This window comes from Daphnia magna, linkage group LG8 (genome assembly GCF_020631705.1).
Source record: "Daphnia magna isolate NIES linkage group LG8, ASM2063170v1.1, whole genome shotgun sequence".
Taxonomy (NCBI): Eukaryota; Metazoa; Arthropoda; class Branchiopoda; order Diplostraca; family Daphniidae; genus Daphnia; species Daphnia magna.
In genome coordinates, this window is record NC_059189.1 from 10,316,371 (window position 1) to 10,338,763 (window position 22,393).

Genomic DNA, 22,393 nt, shown 5'->3' on the forward strand with positions numbered 1-22,393 from the left:
TCCGTTTAGCTATACGCATCAGACTCTGCTTTTTATTTTACGGCCCGGGGATCTAACACATCAGCGGCACTGCTATACAGCCTGTAAAGTATGTTACGCCATCTATTTTCATTTAGCTCGCGATGCCCCCCCCCTTCTTTTTTTTTAACGTCATCAATCCCACCCACTCCACGTACCACACCATTTTTTCTTTTATATTTTGTTTTTTAAAAAGAAAAATCTGCTCCTTTTTTTAAAAAAAAACAAAACCATTCGACGACAATGTCATTTTGATTTTCTTTTATGATCTGTTTACGACGTTAATAATGAAATCAAATGGAGAACAGAAGATGATGACGACCTAAACACTTAGAATCGAGAGGGTCTGATTGTGAGCAAAGAATCGCACAAGGTCGAAAAGTAACGTTAAAATTGAGTGCGAATCCATATGCATCTACGGACGCAAAGGGTGGGCTTATTAAAACATTCAACGAGAAAATGCCCATTACGAATTCAAATGTATAAGAACACGTTTATAAATACATCAACACCCCTCTTTTCTCTACCGGATGTGTATATTCTTTCATCCATCTTATACGACTCGTTACGTTGCAAAAGTCAAAACAGCATCGCAGATCCGGAGCAGTGAGTATAGAGGGGAGTTGATGGTCCTCCCTTCTTTTTCATACATATAGTACTGCCGTGTCTGTCACACAGGCAGGTGTGTGTGTGTGTGTCTATTATATAGAGCTTCTTTGTATGTGTATCAATACAGATGCATCAGAGCAACTCCCTCAGCGAAGTTGATATCGGGCCCTCTCCGACATAGCGACTACATTTTATGTATAGATCAGAGCTTTCTTTTTCTTTTTCACGATCGAATGATCGAGCCCACACCCACTTTTTCCTTGTGCTGTGTACAATGGAGGGGAAAAACGACACGGTTAGCCCATTAGAAAAAGAGAAAAAAAAGTGATACTTCATTGATACTTCATCGCTTTCTTTCTTCGTGTGTGTAGAAGGCTACACACACGAACATCTGGAGAATAAAAAAAAAATGCCCTTTCTGTTTTACTATTCCTGGTATAGATGCGTAGTGTACATATGCGAAAAGAAAACACGTACATGTACTACATACATGTGCTTCCCTTTTTTTTTTTCGTTTTCTGTATTCTTCATGATGTGATTCCGATGGGGAACAGAAGAAAACGGAGAAAGAAAAGCCAAACATTTCTGAATGTATTTTGATTCTTGGGTGGGCAGCTCCACCCATGGGGTTGATACTATCCTATCTCACCCCGCTGTATTGTATTTAAATGCACACGCGCCACTAGCTAACGCGCTGCGCACCAGAAGCTCGTTGATGGTGATTAATGAATTCAACCGGCGAATAGAGGAACAATCCCTTGCCCTTATTCGCCCCGCTATAACGCGTTTTATATAGTGCTATGCAGAGTAACTTCCCAATATGTACATTTTTTATCGATTTCGTTAGAAGGTTATATAGTCAACGTGTGTTTCACGCAAAATATTGAACCTACACGCCCACTCTGGCAGATGAAGTCGACATGTTGTCAGACGAAAAGAGGGGGGGGGGGACAGGCTTTTTAGGCTAACCATCGGCTTGATTAAACGTATGCGTTTATCCACCGACAACAAGACCTTTTTATGACAAAGTATAGGGGAGATGAGTACAAAAAAAAAAGGTGATAGGCAATCAAATGAGTGTGGGGTGGACGCACTCGTGAATGGGACACGTGCATCGTATTCAAGCCCACCTTTTTTCTATCCCCTTTACCTGCAAGTCATCACACTCCACATCGTTAACGTTTTTATTTTTCACTCTCGATTTTTGTGGTGTGGCATTCAGTCGTTAACTTCTTTGACTGCTTCAGTTTCAAGACTAGTTTGTATTTATTTCTCGTATACTTTAATAAATGGTAAAGATTCATTGGAATTGAAAACGCTAATTTAGCAGTTCGGAAAATTGAAATGAGCTAACATTTGGATTTTTGTGGTTGCACAAGTATAGTGGAAAAACATCGGCTTAGGGTCGAAGGTTCTGTTTGGAAGAAGTGATATTCGCCACATTATAAGTAGTATATTGGCCACATCCTTATCATGTATCATGAATATTTTGGAATAATTGCAAATTAAAAAAGAGGTAGTGATAACTACCGCTAGATGACACGGTGATAGCTCACCTACCGAAGAATATCATAACAAAAAACCAAAATGTGGCAATCAAACAAAGTAATGTTCAAACCCTATCAGTACAAGATTTCTGGAATTATCTTGATGATTGCACTCTGCATTTTTTTATTAATACTGATGCTCTAGAGCTTTCGACTCGTAAATACGGGTTTATTCAATCCGAGCAGTCGTTGTTCACACATTCTTAAATCTGCCATTTTACATCGTTAATAAAAAATTATATAACGAATATAGAATTACCAAAACATAAATCGCTTTTATTTTAAATAAAACAAAAACTAGAAATGATACACGATTACAAATCTTTAGTTTCTTCTTCACCGCCAACCGACGAATTTTACGCTCCCAAACAAAAATGGAAATAGAAATGAAAAGGGCTTAATTATATACCCTCATTACCAGATAGTTAACCGTAAATGCATTTGACAGAGTGATTTTTTTTTCATTCAGATTGTTCGAGAATTTTATTCTCTCCCTGCCCCAGCGTCTTACGCCAAAGGCCAAAAAAGCAGACGATTCTCCATTCCTCAAAATTGCAGTCATCCTGATCGTCACAGCTAAAGGTAAAATACGTTGTCTCATTCCTTTTACCGGCAAATCTGGGATTTTGCATTGTGTAATATAACAGGCAGATTGATATCACAGGCGCGAACTTAGAGGCGAGAGGTTGGGTTAGAGAATCGTTTACCTGGTTTAACTCTGGGTTTGAGAAAGACAAGACCGATTACTTATTCACCGGCCGTGTCCGAGACAAGAGCTCGGTAAGATTCCACCTCCAATCTCTTTCCTCTCTCAGTACATGTGCTTCGTCGCCATTGAGAGCTCGCCTCAGATCTAAGAATTTTCTCAAGTCGGCAATGTTCAAGAACATTTTCCCCTTCTTTAATAAGGTCTAGCACATGTTTTGCCAATTGATTCTCTCTTTGATCTTTTGTTTCACTCTATTAAGTCAGTAGCCCAGTACATTGTTCTTCAATTAGCCTGAACGCAAGGCACTTTGGTAAAGGGGAAACTGTTCTTGAAAACTGCCTTCACTCTCTGTTCACTTATGTCCAATGTATCTGTAGAATACGGTTTGATTGATCGATAGTGTTTTGTTGTGTTGCAGAATAAAAATATAGAAATGACCAACAGCAGCGAAGAACAACAAACCTCATCACCTGCGGAGACCACTGTAGAGGTGGTGATACAGCCAGCAACTCCAGAGTTGAACGTGGAACCTGAGCAAGTACCACATGTGATTACCACTCAACCGTTACCACCCATGCCTGAACATGATGAAAGCGTGGCTGTGGTCATGTGGGAGGCTACTGTTACTGGTCGGCGCCTCATCGATGAGATGATCAATTTGGGATCATTTTACATTGCGCAGGAAGAAAAGGCAGAAGGTCACGATTTCAACGAGTATGTCATGCCTTACGGTAAACTGCCACTGAACGTGATCCGCAACTACAACCTACGCATAGTTGATACGGGTCGCTATCGCATGCTCAAAGAGATCCGCAACAACAAAATGCTCAAGTCCAAGAGTGAAGTAGCTGCCTGCAATGATTTTGCTTCGTGGCTCATTAAACTCCAAAAGGACAATTTCCCTGACAAGAAAATTATCCTCGTCTTCTTTGAACCACGCCACTCAAAGATTCTTCAGCTCTTCCAGGTATAGACAGTTTTGTCGTGCAATATTTACTGCCTTAAATTATTAACTTCTTCTTTCTACGAAAACATAGGCATTGGAACGCTTCCGTCTTCTAGATGATGTCAATAAGATTTTGCTTGGTTGTGTGAATGGTTGGGATCTGCTCCGTCAACAGGTATATATGAACGGAAATTGAATTAGCAGCTTCTTTTTCTAAGTAATACATTCTCTAGGTGCACGATTTGAGGGACGAACATCGCATGGTCCTGAAAGCCTTGGCTGACCATCACCTCGGAGCCGACACACCACTGGAGAGTGCTGTTCAACGTGCACAAGCTCTTCATAAGATTCTGCGCAAAGTGCATGGTGGTCGTATCAACACTGGGGTACTTAAGGAGAATCTAATCAGTTGTGAACATCTGTTGGAACAAGTTAAGAAGATCAAGGAAGAGTTGATTAAGGAGGCGCAATGGCGACCGGTGTTTGCCGATATGTTCCGTCAAGGTATTAAGCCTCGTCGGCGAGCTGGCTTCCTCCGCCATTTGCTTGTCGAGTCGGGTATTACCTACGCTGGAGTTACGGAGACATTCAAAGTAAGTTTTTAAATTGATTTCCGCTAATTAGTCAGGTGAATCATTGTTTCGATTAATCACTTTCAGGAAAAGAAAGATGACGGAGTAATTGAAATAGTAAAGGAAAAAATCAAGGGCAAGAATGAGGCTGATGTGGAGGAAGTCATTAAGCTGCTCAATCAACACCTTGCCAACCCAGACAAGCCCATCCGACGAGGCAGTGGCCGTCGAGCACCTCGCACTCGTTCCTTGTGTGCGGTCACGGAACTGGATAAACAGCCACCGTCCAAGACTGAGGAAGAAAATAACAACGACCCTGCCAAAGTGATTTCGGTTGTTGTTGCCACTCCTACGGTCTTATCTGAAGTTTGAAATCCTCCCCCACCCTCCCCATTCACTCGAACACTCCCTTATTTTTCATTGAACTTCACTACTTGATTTTGAGAAATTTGATCTTTTTTAAGTTTATAAGTCTTTCACGAAACAAGCTTGCTTGTCGCTTTTGGTTATGCTTACTTCTTACCAGAGATAACACTTGCAAAATTTATATATATACCAGGGAGCTTTTTGGTAATTGTTCTAGTCTGCTACTAAAAAATCAATCCAGGGTGTATGTGTGCGATGAAAATGTATCTGCAGTGCCTTGCAGTGCCTTTCATACTTGTGAGTTGATCTCATGGAATGGAATACAAAATACTCTGAGGAAAAATAATATTTATTGTCATTTTCAATTCATTCTTCTTCTGCTATGCAACTATCAACCAATTCCTTCAAATTTGGATTCTCCAAGGCAGCAGCAACTCTTTCCTTGTCATTGATCTGCTTATTGACTACAGGTAAATAAAATGTTATGTTTGCTCAGCAACTAAACAGAAATAGAACTTACTTTCTTCCTCTGTGCTGTGTTTACCCTCTGCAATCACAATATCTAGCTTGATTCTTTCCAACACATTTTTCTGTATCTTGCCTCTGATACACAGCCCAATAAGGCTGGCTAAAGAACAATGAGGAACTGTTGGGTTGAAATCAATCCTTACCAAGTACCCATCTCCCTCGAAGGGTTGTACTTGAACTGACTCATCAGTAATAACTTGCAGATCTGCTAATGTGTTGGGCTTTTCTGGATCCTTAACCATCCTCAGTAGGTCTTAAATAAAAGAAAATTTCTTTATAGTTTTGTAACAACATTCAATGATACTAAAACCAACCTGTAATTGTTTCCTTGATTTCTTGACATTCACTGTTAACATCCGGTTGCGACCTGAGTGGAGTCGACCAGACTGTTCCATCCTTCCAACTAGGCAAGTTAACCGAACTTATGAGAACGTCATCCTCTGATATCACGTTGTCTACTTTTTTGGGTTGCGGTTTGTTCTCGCTGCTACTGATTTTTTTCAGAAAGGAAGTCAGGAACATTGCAATAAATATCCAACTAATGCCCTTTCAAGTCAAGCGACAACACGTTACTAAAGGACAACTACTAATTTCTCAAATGTTCAGAATACTTGTAAGTTCCAAACTTTTTTAATGGAAGCAGAGAAATAAATTTCACGTCAAAGACCAGCAAAGTTATCTCCTTAAGAATCATGATTTTGTTTACATTTTCGCAGAGCCATCTAGTAGAATATTTTTCTAATAGAGAAAACCAATTACGCTTACCCTAGCCAAGGCAACGTCGCGTCGGCCATATTTGGGATCAGTTTGTTTACATTTTTCAGTGTAAAAAATGCTACCCCGAAGGTGAAATGTAAAAGCCCATAAGGAGTTGACTTGTATATATATATTTTTTTACATTATGTTATTTAACTATATTAAGTAGTAGTTTCCTTTTTTAAATGCAACTACCACTTAGCAACCAGTACGCGCAGGGTAAACCCACTACGCGTACCCTTTGGGTATGCGTATGCAATAACCGAGAGATCTTGGTATTTACCAAGACTGGCGGGTCTTGCTGGTTTGGTTTTTGGTATTAGAACATACTATGTGTGCTCTCCCACTTTTTTCCAATTTGTCAGTATGAATTCTGTGCATGTGTATAGTATATGATAAGATGTAGTACACTAATTTATACATGACTTCTATGGTAAACTCAACGATCACGTTTTTTTAACGATATTTTTGGCGCCAACAGATAGCGTTTTCGGCGATCTTGTTTTGGAGGGATTCGTGAACTGTTCACGCAATTAATTTTCATACTTTTCAAATGAAACGGTTTTTTTAGCGAACGCCAAATGCCACAAAATGCTCTTTGACAAAATTTTTTTTTATAGACAACTATTGTCCGCTAGTTAACCGTTTATTTCGGTAATTTACAGCATAAACTATGGGTATACAGTATCAAGGCCTACTTAATGCTTAAGGCCTGTAAACTCGTATACCTCCTATGGCGGTGACGCGTTACCTGGCAACAACTAATCAGAGGAAAAATAAGGGTTACGACGACACCATCTGGCGCTCCCTACTGCTACTGCTTCGAAAACCTCAATACAAGATTAAGCAAAAACAGGGTTTCCTTGTATTTTTTAATTAAGAGTATCTTAGAATCCTTAACTTTTAGTTAAAGAATTTCAGTAAGTGTAGAAAATCACCTCTTTGAAAAAGATTTGCGTCCACTAAGTAATACTTTCATGATAAGATTTCACCATTTCAATCAAATTTCCAACGGTATTGGGATGGTGGTTAAGGGCTCCGTCTAGAGATTTGTAGATAAGAGTATGTCGGTTTAAGTCAATATTATGTCAGAGTAATAGAATACTGGTGTAGCCACGGCCATGTTAACTCCCTCTCTCGGATTTTTTCCCAAAAGTTGTTGCCAATTTCGCGTATCGATTGTGAGAAAATGAGGCAAGATATCGATTTAAGTGTCCCATAACCGTAACGCCACCTATGAATTGAGTTTTAAGGGTTGTTAAGAAATCTCTTCATGCTCTTACTTTTTTCACACTAATTAATTAAGCCACTTTTTGTTTACTTTCTGAAGTACAGACGACGAAAATGAGCGAAAACATAGTGAAAACGTAATACATCACAAGTTCACAACACAGCCGCTGTGGCGCTTTCGTTATGGGACAGAAAGACTTTCAGGCCAAAAAGGCAATGGGAGGGCCCGCCATAAGCGTGTCTACACCAGTATTCTATTACTCTGATTATGTCATGTTGTCAATGTGAGTAAAATTTTATAAATTTTTAATTTTATCTCTAAGTGAAAATGTTTAATCCATTTATAGATTTTTTTTCCAAAGTGATTAATTCAATTAACTACAAGAACAAGAAGAACATTTTTCATGAACATGATAATAAAACTTATATATTTTTAACATACTCCTTTTTTCTTTTTAACAACTCAATTGCCATATTGCTGTCAAACTAGCACACTTTTCATTTCAAAAATTTGATTTCCTTTTGTTTTATCTTTATTCATGTGTTTATGTAACTATAACAAGTGTTAAAGTTTTTTGGGGGTATTTTTCAACGAGGCTATAATTGCGAGCGCCAGATAGTGTCGTCGTAACTGGTAACCCTTGTTTTTGGCTCTTATTAGGGAACGCCTACCCGCCATAGGAGGTATTTGAGTTTACAGGCCTTAAGCATTAAGTACGCCTTGACAGTATAGAGGTTTTTCCATTTGGTTCGTGTAAGTAGAGGGAAAAAGTCGACTAGCCGCACGACTTTTTCCCTCTACTTACACGAACCAAATGGAAAAACCTCTATACTTCTCGGTCCTCGCCTTCAAAGAAGGAGGAGTCTACTAAATATTGAATTCGTCGATCGATTGTTAGACCGATTTCGATGGCCAGTCAACAGTCAATGGCGACGCACATTAGAAGCGATAACATATGCGAATGGCGTTATAGAATTGCACAACAGCGAAGCCACGTTGGTAAGCGTCTTGGAAAATATAGTTATAGGTAAGGCAATCCGTCCTGTCGTAATGTCACATTTTGTTATAACAAATTTGGTCAAATGGCGTTCCGTAGGCGATGGCTATGCACAAATGGGTTGAGTTCCTACGAGATTTCCGTTCCAAACCTCATGCTAACAGATTACTTTTCTAGAGAGAATAAGGTTAAACCCCAGTTGGTGGTAAGTTGGTCTCTGTCATATTTACATATCACATAACATTTATTTATTTTTGACATTATGTCTTCTGTTAAGGTTGTGATTGTATTTTGTCACAGCTGTGTACTGGAAAACAGTACCATACATTTTGTGAAAATTGGAAGGACATTCAATTTTATCATTAAGGAGATATAGGCTGATGCCTAGGTTGGCACAATTGTTAGTCTGTGGTTGTAGTTTGTTGTATTACTTGGCATTACTGAAGCTGGTTATTAGTAAATATATTTAAGTTTTCATGTAGCTTAAGTAGAACTTTGCTCTATTGTAACAAATTAGACAAATCTTGGTAAACAAACAACTAGAATGGTTTGTACAAATCCACTGGCAAGGATGGTTATGACAATGAGTCATCAGGTGAGAATACTTCCTGTAAAAGAATTATGGAAGTAATCTGTAGCATTACAATTGTTACAATCAAATACAATTGGGAATGGAATCTCAACATCAAATGGTTATCATGACAACATAGATATCTGAGAAAAATTACTGAAACATTTATAGCTCGTTCTACCAGAAGAGTTAAATAGGGATGTGTGTTTACTTGGTATAATTTATTGTTTATTACTTATTAGCAGTTAACTAATTAATTATTATTTACATATCATTTATTGGCAGAACAAGTAATGGGATTGGATGCAAAACAGGTGAAAGAGGTAGCATTAACCTGTTAACATAAAAAATTTGGCCACAAATTTGTAAAAATAAAAATGAAATGTGAAAAGGCTCTTAAGAAACCATTGTGTGAGTTGACCACTGGTCACTTGGCTTTCTTATTATTTATAACATGTGTTGTCTGAAATTAAAATGTTTTGGGAATCTTTTTCAGGTTGAATACCACTGTGTTCTACACCATATTGCTTGCAGTTGGAATATTTTGGAATAAATTGCATTTGTATCTACCAAATACTACACCAAAAAGCGCCTGAATGCAACACCTGTACCGCTCCCAGCTACTACGCTAAAGCTTCAGAATACTAATTGGCTACAAACCCCTATAGGGAAGCGCAGGTTTATCATATTAAAATATATATATCTTACCGACATACACTACCAAGGTATTGGAGTACTATGTTAACCTGTATCGCAAAATGACTTGTGTCACGTTCATCTATTTTACGATTTACTATTATTATTAAATTCGAAATACCACTACCCCACCCCCCGATCCTTTTCTGACCGTGTTATCTCGTACAACTTCGTGTAGTCTTTCCGCTGGTAGTTTTTATTTCGTAAGTTACTTTAATGAGGTAAATTCAATCAGCGTTAATGCATTTATTTGTTCAGAATTATTTCATAAGATGATGAAAAGGTATAATCGTAGGAACTGACAAAACCATTTTTAAAAACTCTTAACAGATGTTTTTCTTACACAGTTAATTTGTTATATTTATTTTTTATTTATTTTGGAAATACCTTACTTCTTGTTTGACAAATTAATGATGGAAGGAAAAACTAACAAGACCCCTAATCAAATAAACATCTAATAACCGTTCAAGAAATGGTTTAGTCAGTCTAGGAGGACTATACATTTGTTTCCGTCACAAATTTTTCAAAACAAATGAATTAAAAAATTTATATATTAATGATAGCACAACAAATCAAGACACTTTTTTAGTTAGCTTTTTTGCTTAATGTTATTGTTACACTTAACTTTTGAAAACATGGAAGTGTACACATGTTCAGGGTCAAGTTACTGAAATGGTTGAGTCAAATGTGAATTTTACATTACTTTTGAATAGGTCCCAACTAAGTTAACGCAGCGGATCCTCCAGTATACGACCCTGCAACCTTTACTTGAGGTCTTCCATTGGATTAGAATTTCTATGGGATTTGGGTTTTTATAAGAAGCTAGACCAGATCCCAATCGTCTTGATCCTTCTTCACTTTGATCGCGATTCAAGTCAACGCATTCCATCATGCTAGCGATCGTTTGTTTGACAATTCTTTTCACAGAATTTGATGACTGGACTTCCTGCAATTCCTTAAACCCATTTGTCCCAAGAGGTACGTAAAAAGTGGTACATTTTTAAAACTGATCTTGCTGTAAACATGGATACCGCTTATTACGTTGTAGACAAGGTGATTGAAGCCGTCTTAACTGTTCCAAGAATTCCCATGGCCTGACGGCGAAACCACCCGCGACAACGTAGTGGGAATGATTAGATTTACGAACGTTGTTAAGGCAAATGATTTCCGCACTCTTCTAGAACACGGATACAGAGTTGTATCATTGACCAGATTTAGATGGGAAATATTATGAATAGTAAAACTACCGTTTTTCGCCCAATTGTTAATATAATTCTTTTGGGAACGTTTGGATGTCGCCCAAAAACAAGCGGAAGACCATTCGAGGCGTTATGCCATTTCTTGAAATTGAACATTCAGAAAATGTGGTATATGTTCACAAATTGTTAAGATCTATTCAGAATGGTACCGTTAAGTATGACTGTAGGAAAGGGTACGTAGGATTCTAAAAGTGAAGAACAGCTCTGACGTCTTTGGTAAGCGGAAAAGGTACTACAAAGAGAAGCGTTACATGGCGGTTTTAAGAATGGACTCTTTCGTTTGCTTTGCCCAATGAATCTGTGCTATGAACAAGCAGTGGCACTCAATCTTTGTTCTTAAAACCCCGAGGTGATCTTCACTTTTCATGGGGATTTATTGATTATACTTGTTAATTAACCATGAAGAATACCAAAAGATGGATCAGTGGATGGTTATAAAAGTATAAAATTGTAATCCCTCGTGGCATTTTCATCCACGCATGCGTGACAATTCGTGAGCAGACGAACCATATTGATCGTGAGCAACCATACGCAGTCTGGCTGCATCCAGCTAGATACTACTAGAACCCGAAACATTGTTTTGACAAGTGCTCTATATTTCGGTTGCAGGTTTTCACTAAATAAGTAAGGAGCTTAATCGTTTTCAATGTATAATTTTTCAATTCAAGTCTATTTAGGTGTCAGAACTGAAATTGTACTTTTAGAACTTTAAAAACACCGCAGATCTTTTATTAACAATAGTTTACTTTTACAACTATCAAAATCTTGTTAACCATTTAAAGGAGAACAAAGCTCACTTTTTAGATTTCTGGAATTTCAACTTCCAGTTTTACTTCCGGTTTTAAATTGACAAATAACTCCTTATTTGTTTGTCTGTCAGAAAAAACGATTCGCATGTTCATGATCCGCGTTAAATTTGGGGTCGACTCCATGTGTTCTGCTCAAAATACCCGAAAAAATTTCATGAAAAATCGCGATTTTGGTCAAATCTGACTTTTTGCTAAAAACACGTCATTCCAACTGCAAATTTGATAAGGATCACGAAAATGCTACTCGTTTTGTTATAGGATTACTATTTCTGGAGATGTGGGTTACTTCCATTACTTCTGGAAATTTTTTGTGAGAATTTGCAAAAAGTAAAAAATGAACTATATTGTTCTAACAATTTCTAATAATTTTCTCGCATGCATTAGGGTGTGGTAGTTAATATTCCGTGTTTTTCTTGCTTTCAACATGAATGCAGGAAGACAGGCTTTCCTACAAGCTACGACAGTTTTACCTACAAATGTTTCGTGCTGCAACTAGTAGCTGATTTCCTAGGATCCTATGCCTAAAATTGGAGTTCAGTTATCAGAGATTAGCAAAATTCAAGCACTTAAAAGCAAGTATTGGACTTATTTCCACATTCAAAGTAAAATATAATTTTGAGTTTTAGGTGTAAACTCTAGATGGCGTTGAAGTGCGTCTAAAATGAAGATTGCGAGTGATATGTAATAGGTGTTTGTTACGTTACCTGTTTAGTTTTTCAAAGGATATTTCGTCAAAAAATTTACGGTATGTTGTTATCTATTCAATATTGCTATCGTTGGGTATGTATTGAAAGCGAAACCCTTGAAATAGATTGTTTTTGAATGTGGTGGTGTTTCACCTTGTCAGGTATGCCAGCAGCCTGCATTCCTGCTATCAATGTAAAACAAGGAATCCTGACACTTTAAGAAGGCCAGTATTCCTTACAGGAAGATCACCATCCAGTTCAAGTACTGTTAATGGACCTCAAGCCTTTTGTTTAAGCTTAGTGATGTGTTCTCTTGTTAGTCAATGACAGAGTCTTCATCTATTTTATATTGCCAGCCAACAGCCCTCTGCATCCCAGATATCTAGATTTCCAAGCTTCGCTGATTAGCCAACCATCATCCATACACTTCAGCTCTTCATTGTGGTATTTCAGAACATTACTTATCTTCTACTACACCCATCTGTAACAATTTTTGCTAAACAGGTTTCTCTTCCTCTCTTCTTAATCTGCCGAAAGCCAACATGAAATAAGGTTCATCTTCATTGGATTACCATGGTATTTTCATTTGGTTGACTATTGGATTTCTCATTTTTACATATAAATCTGTGTTGTATAAACAGAAACTTGTCATTGTTAATCCTGCTGTTCTTCTCACCGTTACTTAGCCAGCTAACATGGATAGGCGTTAACACCATCTCCATTTTTTGGTATTTTAAGTTTCCACGTTATTGAGCATTGTTGTGTTGTGACATAAAATTCTGTGATAGAACTGCAAATATTCATCTTCCTTTGGTACAACACTGCTGTTACGACAATTTCGCTAGTTTCGCCCCCCAGTGGACCACACGCGTAAGTTAATATGTCTTTCATCGTATTGTCAGACAAATGCCATTTTCCGCATAAAATCGCTTACTTCTTTTTTTGCCTCATTTAATCTATTTAGAACTACATTTTTTTCGTCTTCCTGTCGTGGTTGTCTACGCCTTCACCTCATCGCTGTCTTCGTTGACGGGTTCGCCTTCATCTCCGTCTCGTCGTCGTCTTGGCCGTCTTTTTCTACGCCATCACCTCGTTGCCGGCTTCGCCTTCGCTTTTCACGTAGAGTTCACCGTGGATCGTCGCCCTGGTATTGTTTTATTTTGCATTTTAATGTTTAAGTTAACCCGTTGGCTGCCACCCCGTTTGCGTCCCATTTTTTTTTTAGCTTGTAGGGACCGGCCGCAATGGCCTTCGCCGCAAGGCGCCTTAGGCAATGCACCAGTAGGGACTGCTCTTTTTCGATGCGGTGGCGGATTCCTGAGGGTGTGCATTCCCTGTAACGGATTCCGTCACCGTGTCAGCCCGGACTTGTCTTCGGACAAGACCCACCTTGTTCGCGATCCTTATGACGCGATGCGTAGTCACTGTAGTTTAAGCAACCTACGGGTTGCGTGGCCTGGCAGCCAACGGGTTAACTTATTTAAGTGTTTGCATGTTTGTGTAACTATTTGTATGTATACTTATTTTGTTGTGTAAAATAGTGGTGGAATTGTTGGGAGGAGGTGGGACAATAAAAAGAATTTAAATTTTAATTTCTTTTGTGCTTATTTTATTTCATCTTAGTTAACTTAATCCAAATTAAAGATGAACTTAGATTATTTGTTTTTCTAACCTATTTCACTTCAAGTCCAGCCATCTCAAGAGTACTTATTTCAATAGATTTCATCATCAGTGAAACATCAGTGAATAAATTTTTTTTTGTTCTATACAACTATCGAATACAATCACTTGTCAAAAAAAGTGGGTGAAAAAAGACTTATACAAAATAACTTCACATGATAGCATCACAAAAGGAATTAACCATTACCTTATTTAACTCCTTTATTTCTATTGAATGAGGTAATAATAAAAAAATAAAAAAACACAAGAATGTTACTGGATATGTTTTATTTACACTGACAACATAGCATTGTTGGCATTCCCTTCTGTCACCGAGTAACTCCAACGCCAAAGCAACACATCAGATACCTCCAGGATCTCTGAAAATTAAAACTGTAAACCACCTTAAAAAGAACCAAGTCCTGGATCGAACCAAGTCAGTGAATGATTCTGCAGCCACCACAGTACATCAAGTACATCCCAAAGACCTGAAAACACAATTTCAAAAACTAAAACTATTAACGATAAATTCTAACATTACCTGATGACACCTCCAAGAATTCAAGAGATTTGGATAGGGAAATATATTTTAAAAAACTACTTTTCTTACGTATCACCTTTGGAACAAATTAGGTGTAATGGAATAAAGGAGATGAAAAACGTGGTAGCAAAGCCAAGCCATGCTTCCTCCTTTAAAAATTATAAATATATTCGGTACGATGTTTCTTTGACATGAATTTTTGCCATAATACCTTGAACAACTCTGCATTGATGGAATTCACAAGACTCAGCTCAAACACACGGAACCGGTGGTTAAATTTCAAGAAGATTTCAAGAAGAGAGACATTAGTTTAAGCATCCAACCTCAATCCGATGCCATGCGAAACAGAACAGCTGACATGACAGCTGACATATCCATAAAAAATTCTACGGAGTTAGTTATTTCTCCCCTAGATGTCTTGAAAATATACAGGAGTGGTCAAGGCGCCACCCGCTAAAACCATACTTGAAACCCTCCCACTTTTTCATACGCTAAGCAAGCCAGACTTTCTTTAAAAAAAAAAAAAAACTCATACTGTTTCTTCCAAGCCATGTTGAACTAAATTTTCGACTTTGTCGTTGAATTTCGAATACAAATCATGTAATTTTACAGCAATATTTCACGTAACTGAGCCAAAAAGTAAAAGTCAGGCATATTTTCCTAACAGAATTTCCGCTAGATGGCGATGTAAGTGACAATGACAAAAATGATCAAACAGTTCGTCTGCTTGAGAAAAAAGAAATAGTTAATCAGCGGGTGTTACTAAACTGTGGACTTGGACTGTCCAAAATGGACTTCCCGCGGAAACCATGTAATTTAGCTTATTAAATGGCAGCTCATACAGTCTGCAAAGTGAACAATAATTCATGCATTTTCCTTGGAAAATTCCATTTAACAATATAATTCTAAGTTAACGTATAAACTATGTACTTTAACCTAAATGACAAAGCGATACATTGAACTATTTAATGGGACTTACGGCTCAATGGTTAAGCATCGGCCAGCCATACTGTAAAGTATTTCAGAGTCAAATTAAAATGAAATGTAAATTACTTTGATAAACCAAACGTCAAGTCACCGGACGAGGCACGATATCTCGTTCGTTTGATCTGTTTGGAGGCGGATGACTTGCTAATGCATTAAAGTTCTTTATGTCAAGGAAAATATAGTACCCTCTTCCGATTTGCCTTAGCGAGTTGATACAACTTCGAGATAAGAACAATGCACCACAAAGTTTTCTATTAAAAATTGAAGATTAGTATAACGTTTTTCAAAGAACAATGTTATTAAATTACGTGAGCAATGACGTCGAGGAAGTGAACACCATTCCGATTGATGCATCTGACGGCGAAGAAACTAACCAAAAAGCAATCACTTTCCCAACACCGTTGCAAACACCACAATAAATTGCATTTCAATTAGTTGTAACCATGGGTTTACAGGCAGAAAAAACCGACAGACCTATAACTTCAGCTATGGCCTGAGATGGTTCAGAACGATCAATTCATTTCAGGAGCTGTGCATCAGAATGACACACTGAGGAGTTCTGATGTCGCCAATGGAGAGAGCCATTTTCGGTAACAGACACATGATGGCTTTCACAGTAGACATGTGATCTAAATCTGCTGTCCAATGAAGCAGGGAGGCAACATAATTCTATATTTAAAAAATAAAAATGCTATTTTTGTTATACCTTTGTAAAGTTGAAACCAATTTACAACGCAGTCCTGTGAAATTTCAAACCGGGCATGACGAGCAATAGCAATACATCTTCAAGACAATCAGGAGTAGTCAGATTGAAGAATGCTGCTGTGGTCCTGTTGTCGAAAGCATTGGAGTGACGGAGACGCATTGGAACGGCAGAAAATCAGGATTTAGATTTGCTGATTTTTCTGCAGCACAGAAGTGACGTCGAGGATGTATTCTTCTTGCCATGTAATACAACGAATATTTTCCATTTCCTTCATGACCCGCTCGTACAACAGGGAAATCTGTACATTTGAGGTCTAGGATTGCGACCGACCGTTTTTTCTGTGCTCATTTTCCAATGATGAGTACATTCTTTAGAGAAGCGATTTCACAATTCTGCAAACATACTATTACAGCACCTGTGAGAAAAAGCAGAGGGTAAAAGTCTTCCCATTATACTCTGCAATATTTATTGCCTAACATACCACTATAAGCTCTCCTTTTGTTGTTTTGTTGGATAGAAGGGATTGGTACATCTTTTTTCCAAAGAGTCATTTTTCCCTTAATATTTCTTCCACTTAAATCAGATGAAGGTAAATGTTACTCATACTAAACAGTAGCCACCCATTAAAATAGGAACAGCTGGTAAATGTGACTGTCAACTGGATTCAAATGAAGCAAGCAGCTTCTGGAATTCTTTCCTTTAGTGAAGACACAAAGTGATTATAGATTACTTGGGTGAATTGAAGCCGACACAGAAGGTGCACGAAAGGTAAACAACTCCGGGTCATTGTGTGTTCACAACACCAAGACTGAAGGGATCTGTCATTCATTAAGTATTAAATCATGGTGCCATTAACTATTTCAAAACAGATACTTTTATACATTTTCCACCTGAACATCTGTTTTAATTTAAGTACCTTCTTTAGGAATATCCATTTTCGCTTTTTTAAACAAAATGTGCAGCTTACAATTTCGATCTGGTGGGCATTCTTGTCAACGAGTACTCCGGGGAACACGGATACGTTTATTCCGTTAATCCAGTCATTGCGGAAGCTTTCCACTACCAGTACAGAACCGACCATCCCCGACGATCTGCACCGATCCAGTGAAATTCTGCTCTTTCTCGCTTTTATGTAGAATCAATTTCTCCGACCATGCCCTAAAATCACGTGGCAACACGTTCACGATCGTTAGTTGAAACAAAGAAAATGAAATTCAAATGTAATGTTAGCGAACCTAATTGACGGTGTTAGTTGTAACATTGTTTTTAACTTCGATAGCGGAAAATGATTTCGTCCCTTGAATGACGAGATGTGAGCCATTCTTTCGCAATGTATCCTCCACAGCTACACCGTTGATGGAGTTATTACCAACGTCGATATTACCTCGGACATCCAAACTAACCAAATCAGCACCTCCATTGATTTTCTCTCCGGATTTCAGTAGCCAACGCGAGGGCAGTGATCCTCCAATAGTGAACCAACCGAAACATTTTCAGCTTTAAGATCTCCGACCCACACATGATGAGAAACAGTATGTTCTGGTGAAGAGTAGCGCCATGCTTGACGGGAAAATTCATCGTAATCCCGACCGTTAATAATGCACCATTGAGACGTAGACAACACTAAAAACATGACGCCGTTATATTCGTTTCTTCGACTAGTTAAATGAATAGTTACTCACCGTAAAAGTGGTGGAGCTTGTGGAGTACAAAAGATTTGGTATTTCTTGGGAGAGATTTTTTGCTGCGATGTCTACTATTTCTTCAGCGCGCTTTCAATTTCTTTTGGTCTTACAAATCCTTCGCTTAAGTTGTACCTAAACAGATCGCTAACAATTAAATCGTGGACAAATGCGGATTTTATAAAATTATCTTAATTGTGTCAATCACAGGGGATTGATAGAAATTCATTTGTGCGATAACGACAGTGCCGTAGGCGGTTACATTGTCTTTAAAATGAACCATGTTGTTCTTTAGTTCTTCAACGCGGGCCATAGTGCTCGTTACTACGTTTTGAAATCAGGGCATTGACATCAATGAGGCACATTTCCAAAGGATCGATTCTTCGACTCTTCGCGAAAGTCTTCTAACTAATTTGAATGGCAAACTTTGTAATGGCCACCTAAAGGTGGGCAGAACTTGATCCGTCTAGGCGAGAAAGAGTTGCTAGAGGTTGGCCATTCAAAATTGTCTTCCGATGCAGCAAAAACAGGATGAAAGTGACCAGATGTATCTGATGCGTAAAACTGAAAGCGGCTCTGGAAAACATTTATAATAAACTATGAGTATTCTAATTTGATAACTCCATTCTTGTGAGCTGATTACTTGGGAATTAAAAGCATTGAAAATAAAGAATTGTCGATTCGTAACTGCCACTGATTGCCTCCTGCTGAATGCGCCTCCAGGAAACAGCACTAGAAGTCCGATCGTGGGGAAGAATTTGCCACATTGCAACTGATTCAACCGCTTCTTTCTTACTTTTCCGTGGAATGTACCTACTGAACATTTTAAATTAACAAACATGTATATAAATATACGTTGTTACCTTCCATAACGGCCTTATAATTCATAGTAGAAAGAAAAAAAAACTTCAGGTGGCAACAAAGAACAAACATACATAAATACAAAAAAGCGAAGCTAACCGGTTTAGTCAGTTACAATGGTACTTGCTCAACGGGTACCCAAATACGGTAGACATGAACTAGTTGATTATTTAGATCTCCGGGGTTAGGTTCCGACACCAAAACTAAGCTACCAGGTTCGGCTTGAGCAAAGGCTGGATTAGCTTCAGGCCTTCAGCCAACGCAGGTGGGACTAGAAAAGAAGGCGTCTGGTTAGACGATCCAGGATTTTCAACGACAGTTAGTCCACCTTGCTCTAAACCGATTTGTCCTAGGGGAGAATTCAGTATGTTGTCAAGAGGGTTATTGTGTGAAGTGAGATGAGCATTCTTCTCTGGGCCAGTTGGCTGTATGGTGATCGTATCGTACTTGTCGGACAATCGCCATCGGAATCACATCGCGAGGCAGTTTTCGTTCCTTTTAATTTTCCGATACGAAACCCTGCAGGTTTCCTACTTTCTACGGGTGATTCAGATTCGGCAACTCGCAATTTCTTTCCTTTTTTCGAATGGGGTTCCACTTCTTCTTCGGAATTTTTGCTTGGTATTTTTTTAGTAGGAGATTCTAGAGGTTTGCCTAACACTTCATCTGAGTGACATTCATCGTCGTTTACTGGTTCTTGGGTATGTGAATTTTTCAGAGTATCTCTTTCCTCTTCATCTTGGGATCTTTTCTTGTCGTCTGAGATAATTTGCGCGCGGTGGAAGCTTTGCCAGCAGTTTTTTTCTTCGATGGTTCTTTGCTTGTACTTTCATTGCCACTCGAATCTTCATCTACTGGAAAATAAGTATAGTGAATGAATTTATTTAACGGAAGGAGAAACTAGCTGCCAGTACTAAACGTTGCAATTTGACTGATCGATTTTCACCATATCGTAGCGTTTCTCACTATCTCCATCAATATCGTTTTAGTTCGTCTGATATGGCCATCTATCGTATTTGCAACTGTTTTGAATCTTACTGACACCTGGGCAGCAATGTACCACTGAAAGAAGGCAAAAGGATATTCGTGCTTACATTCTACATCAATAAATTGGGAAATATCAAACGGTATCTGGGTGGCGATAATTTTATCGACTAAAGAAGGATTCGTTTTTTCTTCAGACTTGAACTTCCTCTTCAGATCAATACGATCAATGCCAGGAAAGAGCTTCACCATCAATGAAAAATTTGTGCCCAACATACGTTTCTGTCGAAAGTAAAATAATAAAAAATGGGGAATATAAATGTAAGTTCAGTTTACGGAAGACTTCGACACATGTGAATAAAACTACCTTTCACACTCCAACGACCAGCACGGGGTCTCTTGCGCCACAAACCATAATTCACAGATGTCGAAGAATTTTCAATTAAGATGGGGGCACTCACCAGCTGATTCTTGTTTTGTTTAGTTTCGCTGGTGTCAATTATCTGGAAAAAAAGGGTATAGAGATATTTTTGTCTTTTTTTATGTAAGAAAGCTATTTTTTTACCAAGCTTCACTCGTCCAATATAATTTCACCATAAGCAAACTTGTGGAACAGGCATGGCATCTTCCTCTTCTTCTTCCTCTACCTTCTCCACATCCCCTATCTGTTTATCCTCATCTGCCTCATCCGGTTGTTTGTCTTCATAGTTTATTTCAGTCTGTGGATTATTCTCGTTTTGACTCATTTCTTCTTCCTCAGCTAATCTCTCATCTAAAATAGCATTGCCAGTGCTTTCTTCTCTCTCAGCTTGGTTTTCTAGTGAAAGTGCTTCAACCTCGTACGGCTTAAGTCGCATTTGCAATTTTTCTGTCGCGTTTGATCTAATAATAAAAGCATTAACACACTACATTGAAGACCATTCCACCAAATGTCTAATCTTACAGTCTCTCTCCATCATCTGGATTGTAGTAAATTAAATCAAACATAGCTTAGACCATTCCACTTCTCCTTTGGCAAACTAAGTTCAAAGAGCTCGTTTAGATAGGCTTAACCTTCTATGTTTATTAAATTAGAAATACCTTTTGTCTCATAATTGCTTTTTTCGTTTCAAGAGGAGTCTTCTCATTACGTATCTTTTGTCCTTTTTTCCTCTTCTCTGTCACAGTTTTTGTTGGTAAGGGTGTTGCTTCAACATTATTCATTTTGGCAGATGATTTCTTTACAGGTGTTAAGAAGCACAACGAAAAACAACGTACAAAAGTGTAAATTTGTATTGCCGTAACACAAACGCAACACTAATTGCATAAAAGAAAGGTCACGCTGGCTGTAAATCCGACTCTAACGACTCTCCAACGGCAACTGGCGTACTGGACTGGCCACTGGCGCCAAAACTGCAGGGGGGCGCTTTTATACTAATGCAGAGAGGGCAGGGGAGGTCATGGGAGGGGCCAAACAGGTCAAGGTAGGGAATAATATGTAATGAAGACCTACAATTAGGGCTCGGCCCCGGTTCTCGAAAACCCGGTTCACCCGCGGTTCGTCACCAAAAAAAGTCGCCCATGAGCGATCCGGGTAGTCTATTTGCCAAAGTGGGTAGGCTGGGCGGATTTGATGGGCAAACCGGGTATACCCACCGCCATCTTGGAAAATGGCGGCTTGCAAAGCCCCAAGTTAAATTAAAAGGGAGGGTAGCAAAAAAAAATTTTTGTGGCGGGAAATTCAAAGAGCGTCACTTGATTTCAGGGAAAAACTCGGTTAATTGGGTAGGAAATCGGGGATAACCGGGTTTTGAACCCGGTTAATGGAAACGGTTTTCGAAATTGTGTTACCCACATGGTACCCGGGTAGGTAGTGGGCACAAAGTCTTAGGAACCGTTACCCACCGGATCCAATTTTTTTGCCGAGAAGACCTACCCATTCGCCCAAATACCTACCCATTGGACACGGGGCCGAGCCCTACCTACAATAGAGCAAGGGCGAAGCACGTACCCACTACTGTTTTACGAACGCACCTTACTATTTTAACAGAGAAATTGCGACTGGTGGCCATGTTTGTATCTCGATACAAACATGGCTTCTAGCCGAAAAAGCTATCTTAAAACCATGTGGTGCGTTCGTAAAACAAGGGGGTACGCGCTTCGCTCTTGCTCTATACAAATACATTTACCAATTTTGACCACATCTTTGTTCTCTTATATTTACTCCTTTTCACATTTTATTATATCCGCATTATACTCTTTGATTTACTTTCCTATAAATTTTATTCTTTTATGTTCTCTTTCTCAAGTATTGTAATCCGGATAGTAGCCGTAAAGTCATCGACGTCTCGGCTTTGACCTAATTGAACACTTGCATCTGACTCACGCACGCTAAGCATATTGCGCGACTAAATAAACAACTGTCTGATTGGTTGTACGCACGTCACCAATCAGTCTTTTAGATAAACATCTTGTGATTGGCTGCACGTGTTGCGCGTCCATGTCCCATCAACATCGGGGCCACTGTCGAAATGCAAGGTTTCGTGGTGAACCCACAATCTGATGAACCATGAATTTCTACTGAACACGATCCACTAAACAGTGTAGCCATCTAGTGATAAGATATCTAGTTTTACTTGATTAATTAAACCCGACATTTTAAGCCCGACTAAGTGTACAAATAATCGGGTTCGA

General features: G+C 38.7%; 2 protein-coding genes, 1 long non-coding RNA gene and 1 pseudogene across 14 annotated transcripts; 2 read left to right on the forward strand and 2 right to left on the reverse strand.

Annotated features, from left to right (window-relative positions):
* The first annotated feature begins 2,789 nt into the window (after positions 1-2,789).
* Positions 2,790-5,113, forward strand: LOC116929186 (maternal protein exuperantia). 3 transcript variants are annotated; one of them, XM_032936335.2, is made up of 5 exons: positions 2,790-2,954; positions 3,302-3,850; positions 3,921-4,004; positions 4,063-4,422; positions 4,489-5,113. In XM_032936335.2, the coding sequence occupies exons 2-5, from the start codon at positions 3,317-3,319 to the stop codon at positions 4,771-4,773; spliced, it is 1,263 nt and encodes a 420-aa protein (XP_032792226.2). In that variant the 5' UTR covers positions 2,790-2,954; positions 3,302-3,316; the 3' UTR covers positions 4,774-5,113. The 3 variants fall into 3 exon arrangements, with proteins under 3 accessions (XP_032792226.2, XP_045034251.1, XP_032792225.2); XM_045178316.1 differs by having other exon boundaries at positions 2,951-3,083; XM_032936334.2 differs by lacking the exon at positions 2,790-2,954 and adding an exon at positions 2,970-3,083 and having other exon boundaries at positions 3,284-3,850.
* LOC116929188 (cytosolic iron-sulfur assembly component 2A) lies at positions 5,099-6,059 on the reverse strand. Of its 2 annotated transcripts, XM_032936337.2 has the most exons (4): positions 5,907-6,059; positions 5,610-5,841; positions 5,288-5,548; positions 5,099-5,231 (listed from the first exon to the last, which is right to left on the reverse strand). In XM_032936337.2, exons 2-4 carry the CDS (start codon positions 5,815-5,817, stop codon positions 5,134-5,136), a joined length of 567 nt encoding a protein of 188 aa, XP_032792228.2. In that variant the 5' UTR covers positions 5,818-5,841; positions 5,907-6,059; the 3' UTR covers positions 5,099-5,133. The 2 variants fall into 2 exon arrangements, with proteins under 2 accessions (XP_032792228.2, XP_045034252.1); XM_045178317.1 differs by having other exon boundaries at positions 5,610-5,996.
* Positions 6,060-7,739: 1,680 nt separating this feature from the next.
* LOC116929189 lies at positions 7,740-13,571 on the forward strand. Of its 9 annotated transcripts, XR_006650718.1 has the most exons (16): positions 7,740-7,965; positions 8,181-8,309; positions 8,379-8,484; positions 8,557-9,064; positions 9,136-9,261; positions 9,347-9,528; positions 10,260-10,524; positions 10,595-11,429; positions 12,049-12,190; positions 12,241-12,359; positions 12,426-12,562; positions 12,621-12,744; positions 12,805-12,876; positions 12,942-13,028; positions 13,089-13,170; positions 13,265-13,571. It is a non-coding gene; the product is annotated as an uncharacterized LOC116929189 (long non-coding RNA). The 9 variants fall into 9 exon arrangements; XR_006650722.1 differs by lacking the exon at positions 7,740-7,965 and having other exon boundaries at positions 8,059-8,309; positions 9,347-9,575; XR_006650716.1 differs by lacking the exon at positions 7,740-7,965 and having other exon boundaries at positions 8,062-8,309.
* A 659-nt stretch (positions 13,572-14,230) lies between these two features.
* LOC116929576 lies at positions 14,231-21,771 on the reverse strand (annotated as a pseudogene).
* Between the last annotated feature and the right edge of the window lie 622 nt (positions 21,772-22,393).

Bases quoted from the DNA above. Each gene is read 5' to 3' on its own strand.
- LOC116929188 (XM_032936337.2), bottom strand. From the start codon at position 5,817: ATGTTCCTGACTTCCTTTCTGAAAAAAATCAGTAGCAGCGAGAACAAA. The intron at 5,549-5,609 runs GTTGGTTTTAGT...CTTTTATTTAAG, and splicing joins AATCAAGGAAACAATTACAG to ACCTACTGAGGATGGTTAAG. The intron at 5,232-5,287 runs GTAAGTTCTATT...ATTTACCTGTAG, and splicing joins ACACAGCACAGAGGAAGAAA to TCAATAAGCAGATCAATGAC.
- LOC116929186 (XM_032936334.2), top strand. From the start codon at position 3,051: ATGTTCAAGAACATTTTCCCCTTCTTTAATAAG. The intron at 3,084-3,283 runs GTCTAGCACATG...ATTGATCGATAG, and splicing joins TTTTCCCCTTCTTTAATAAG to TGTTTTGTTGTGTTGCAGAA. The intron at 4,005-4,062 runs GTATATATGAAC...TACATTCTCTAG, and splicing joins GGGATCTGCTCCGTCAACAG to GTGCACGATTTGAGGGACGA.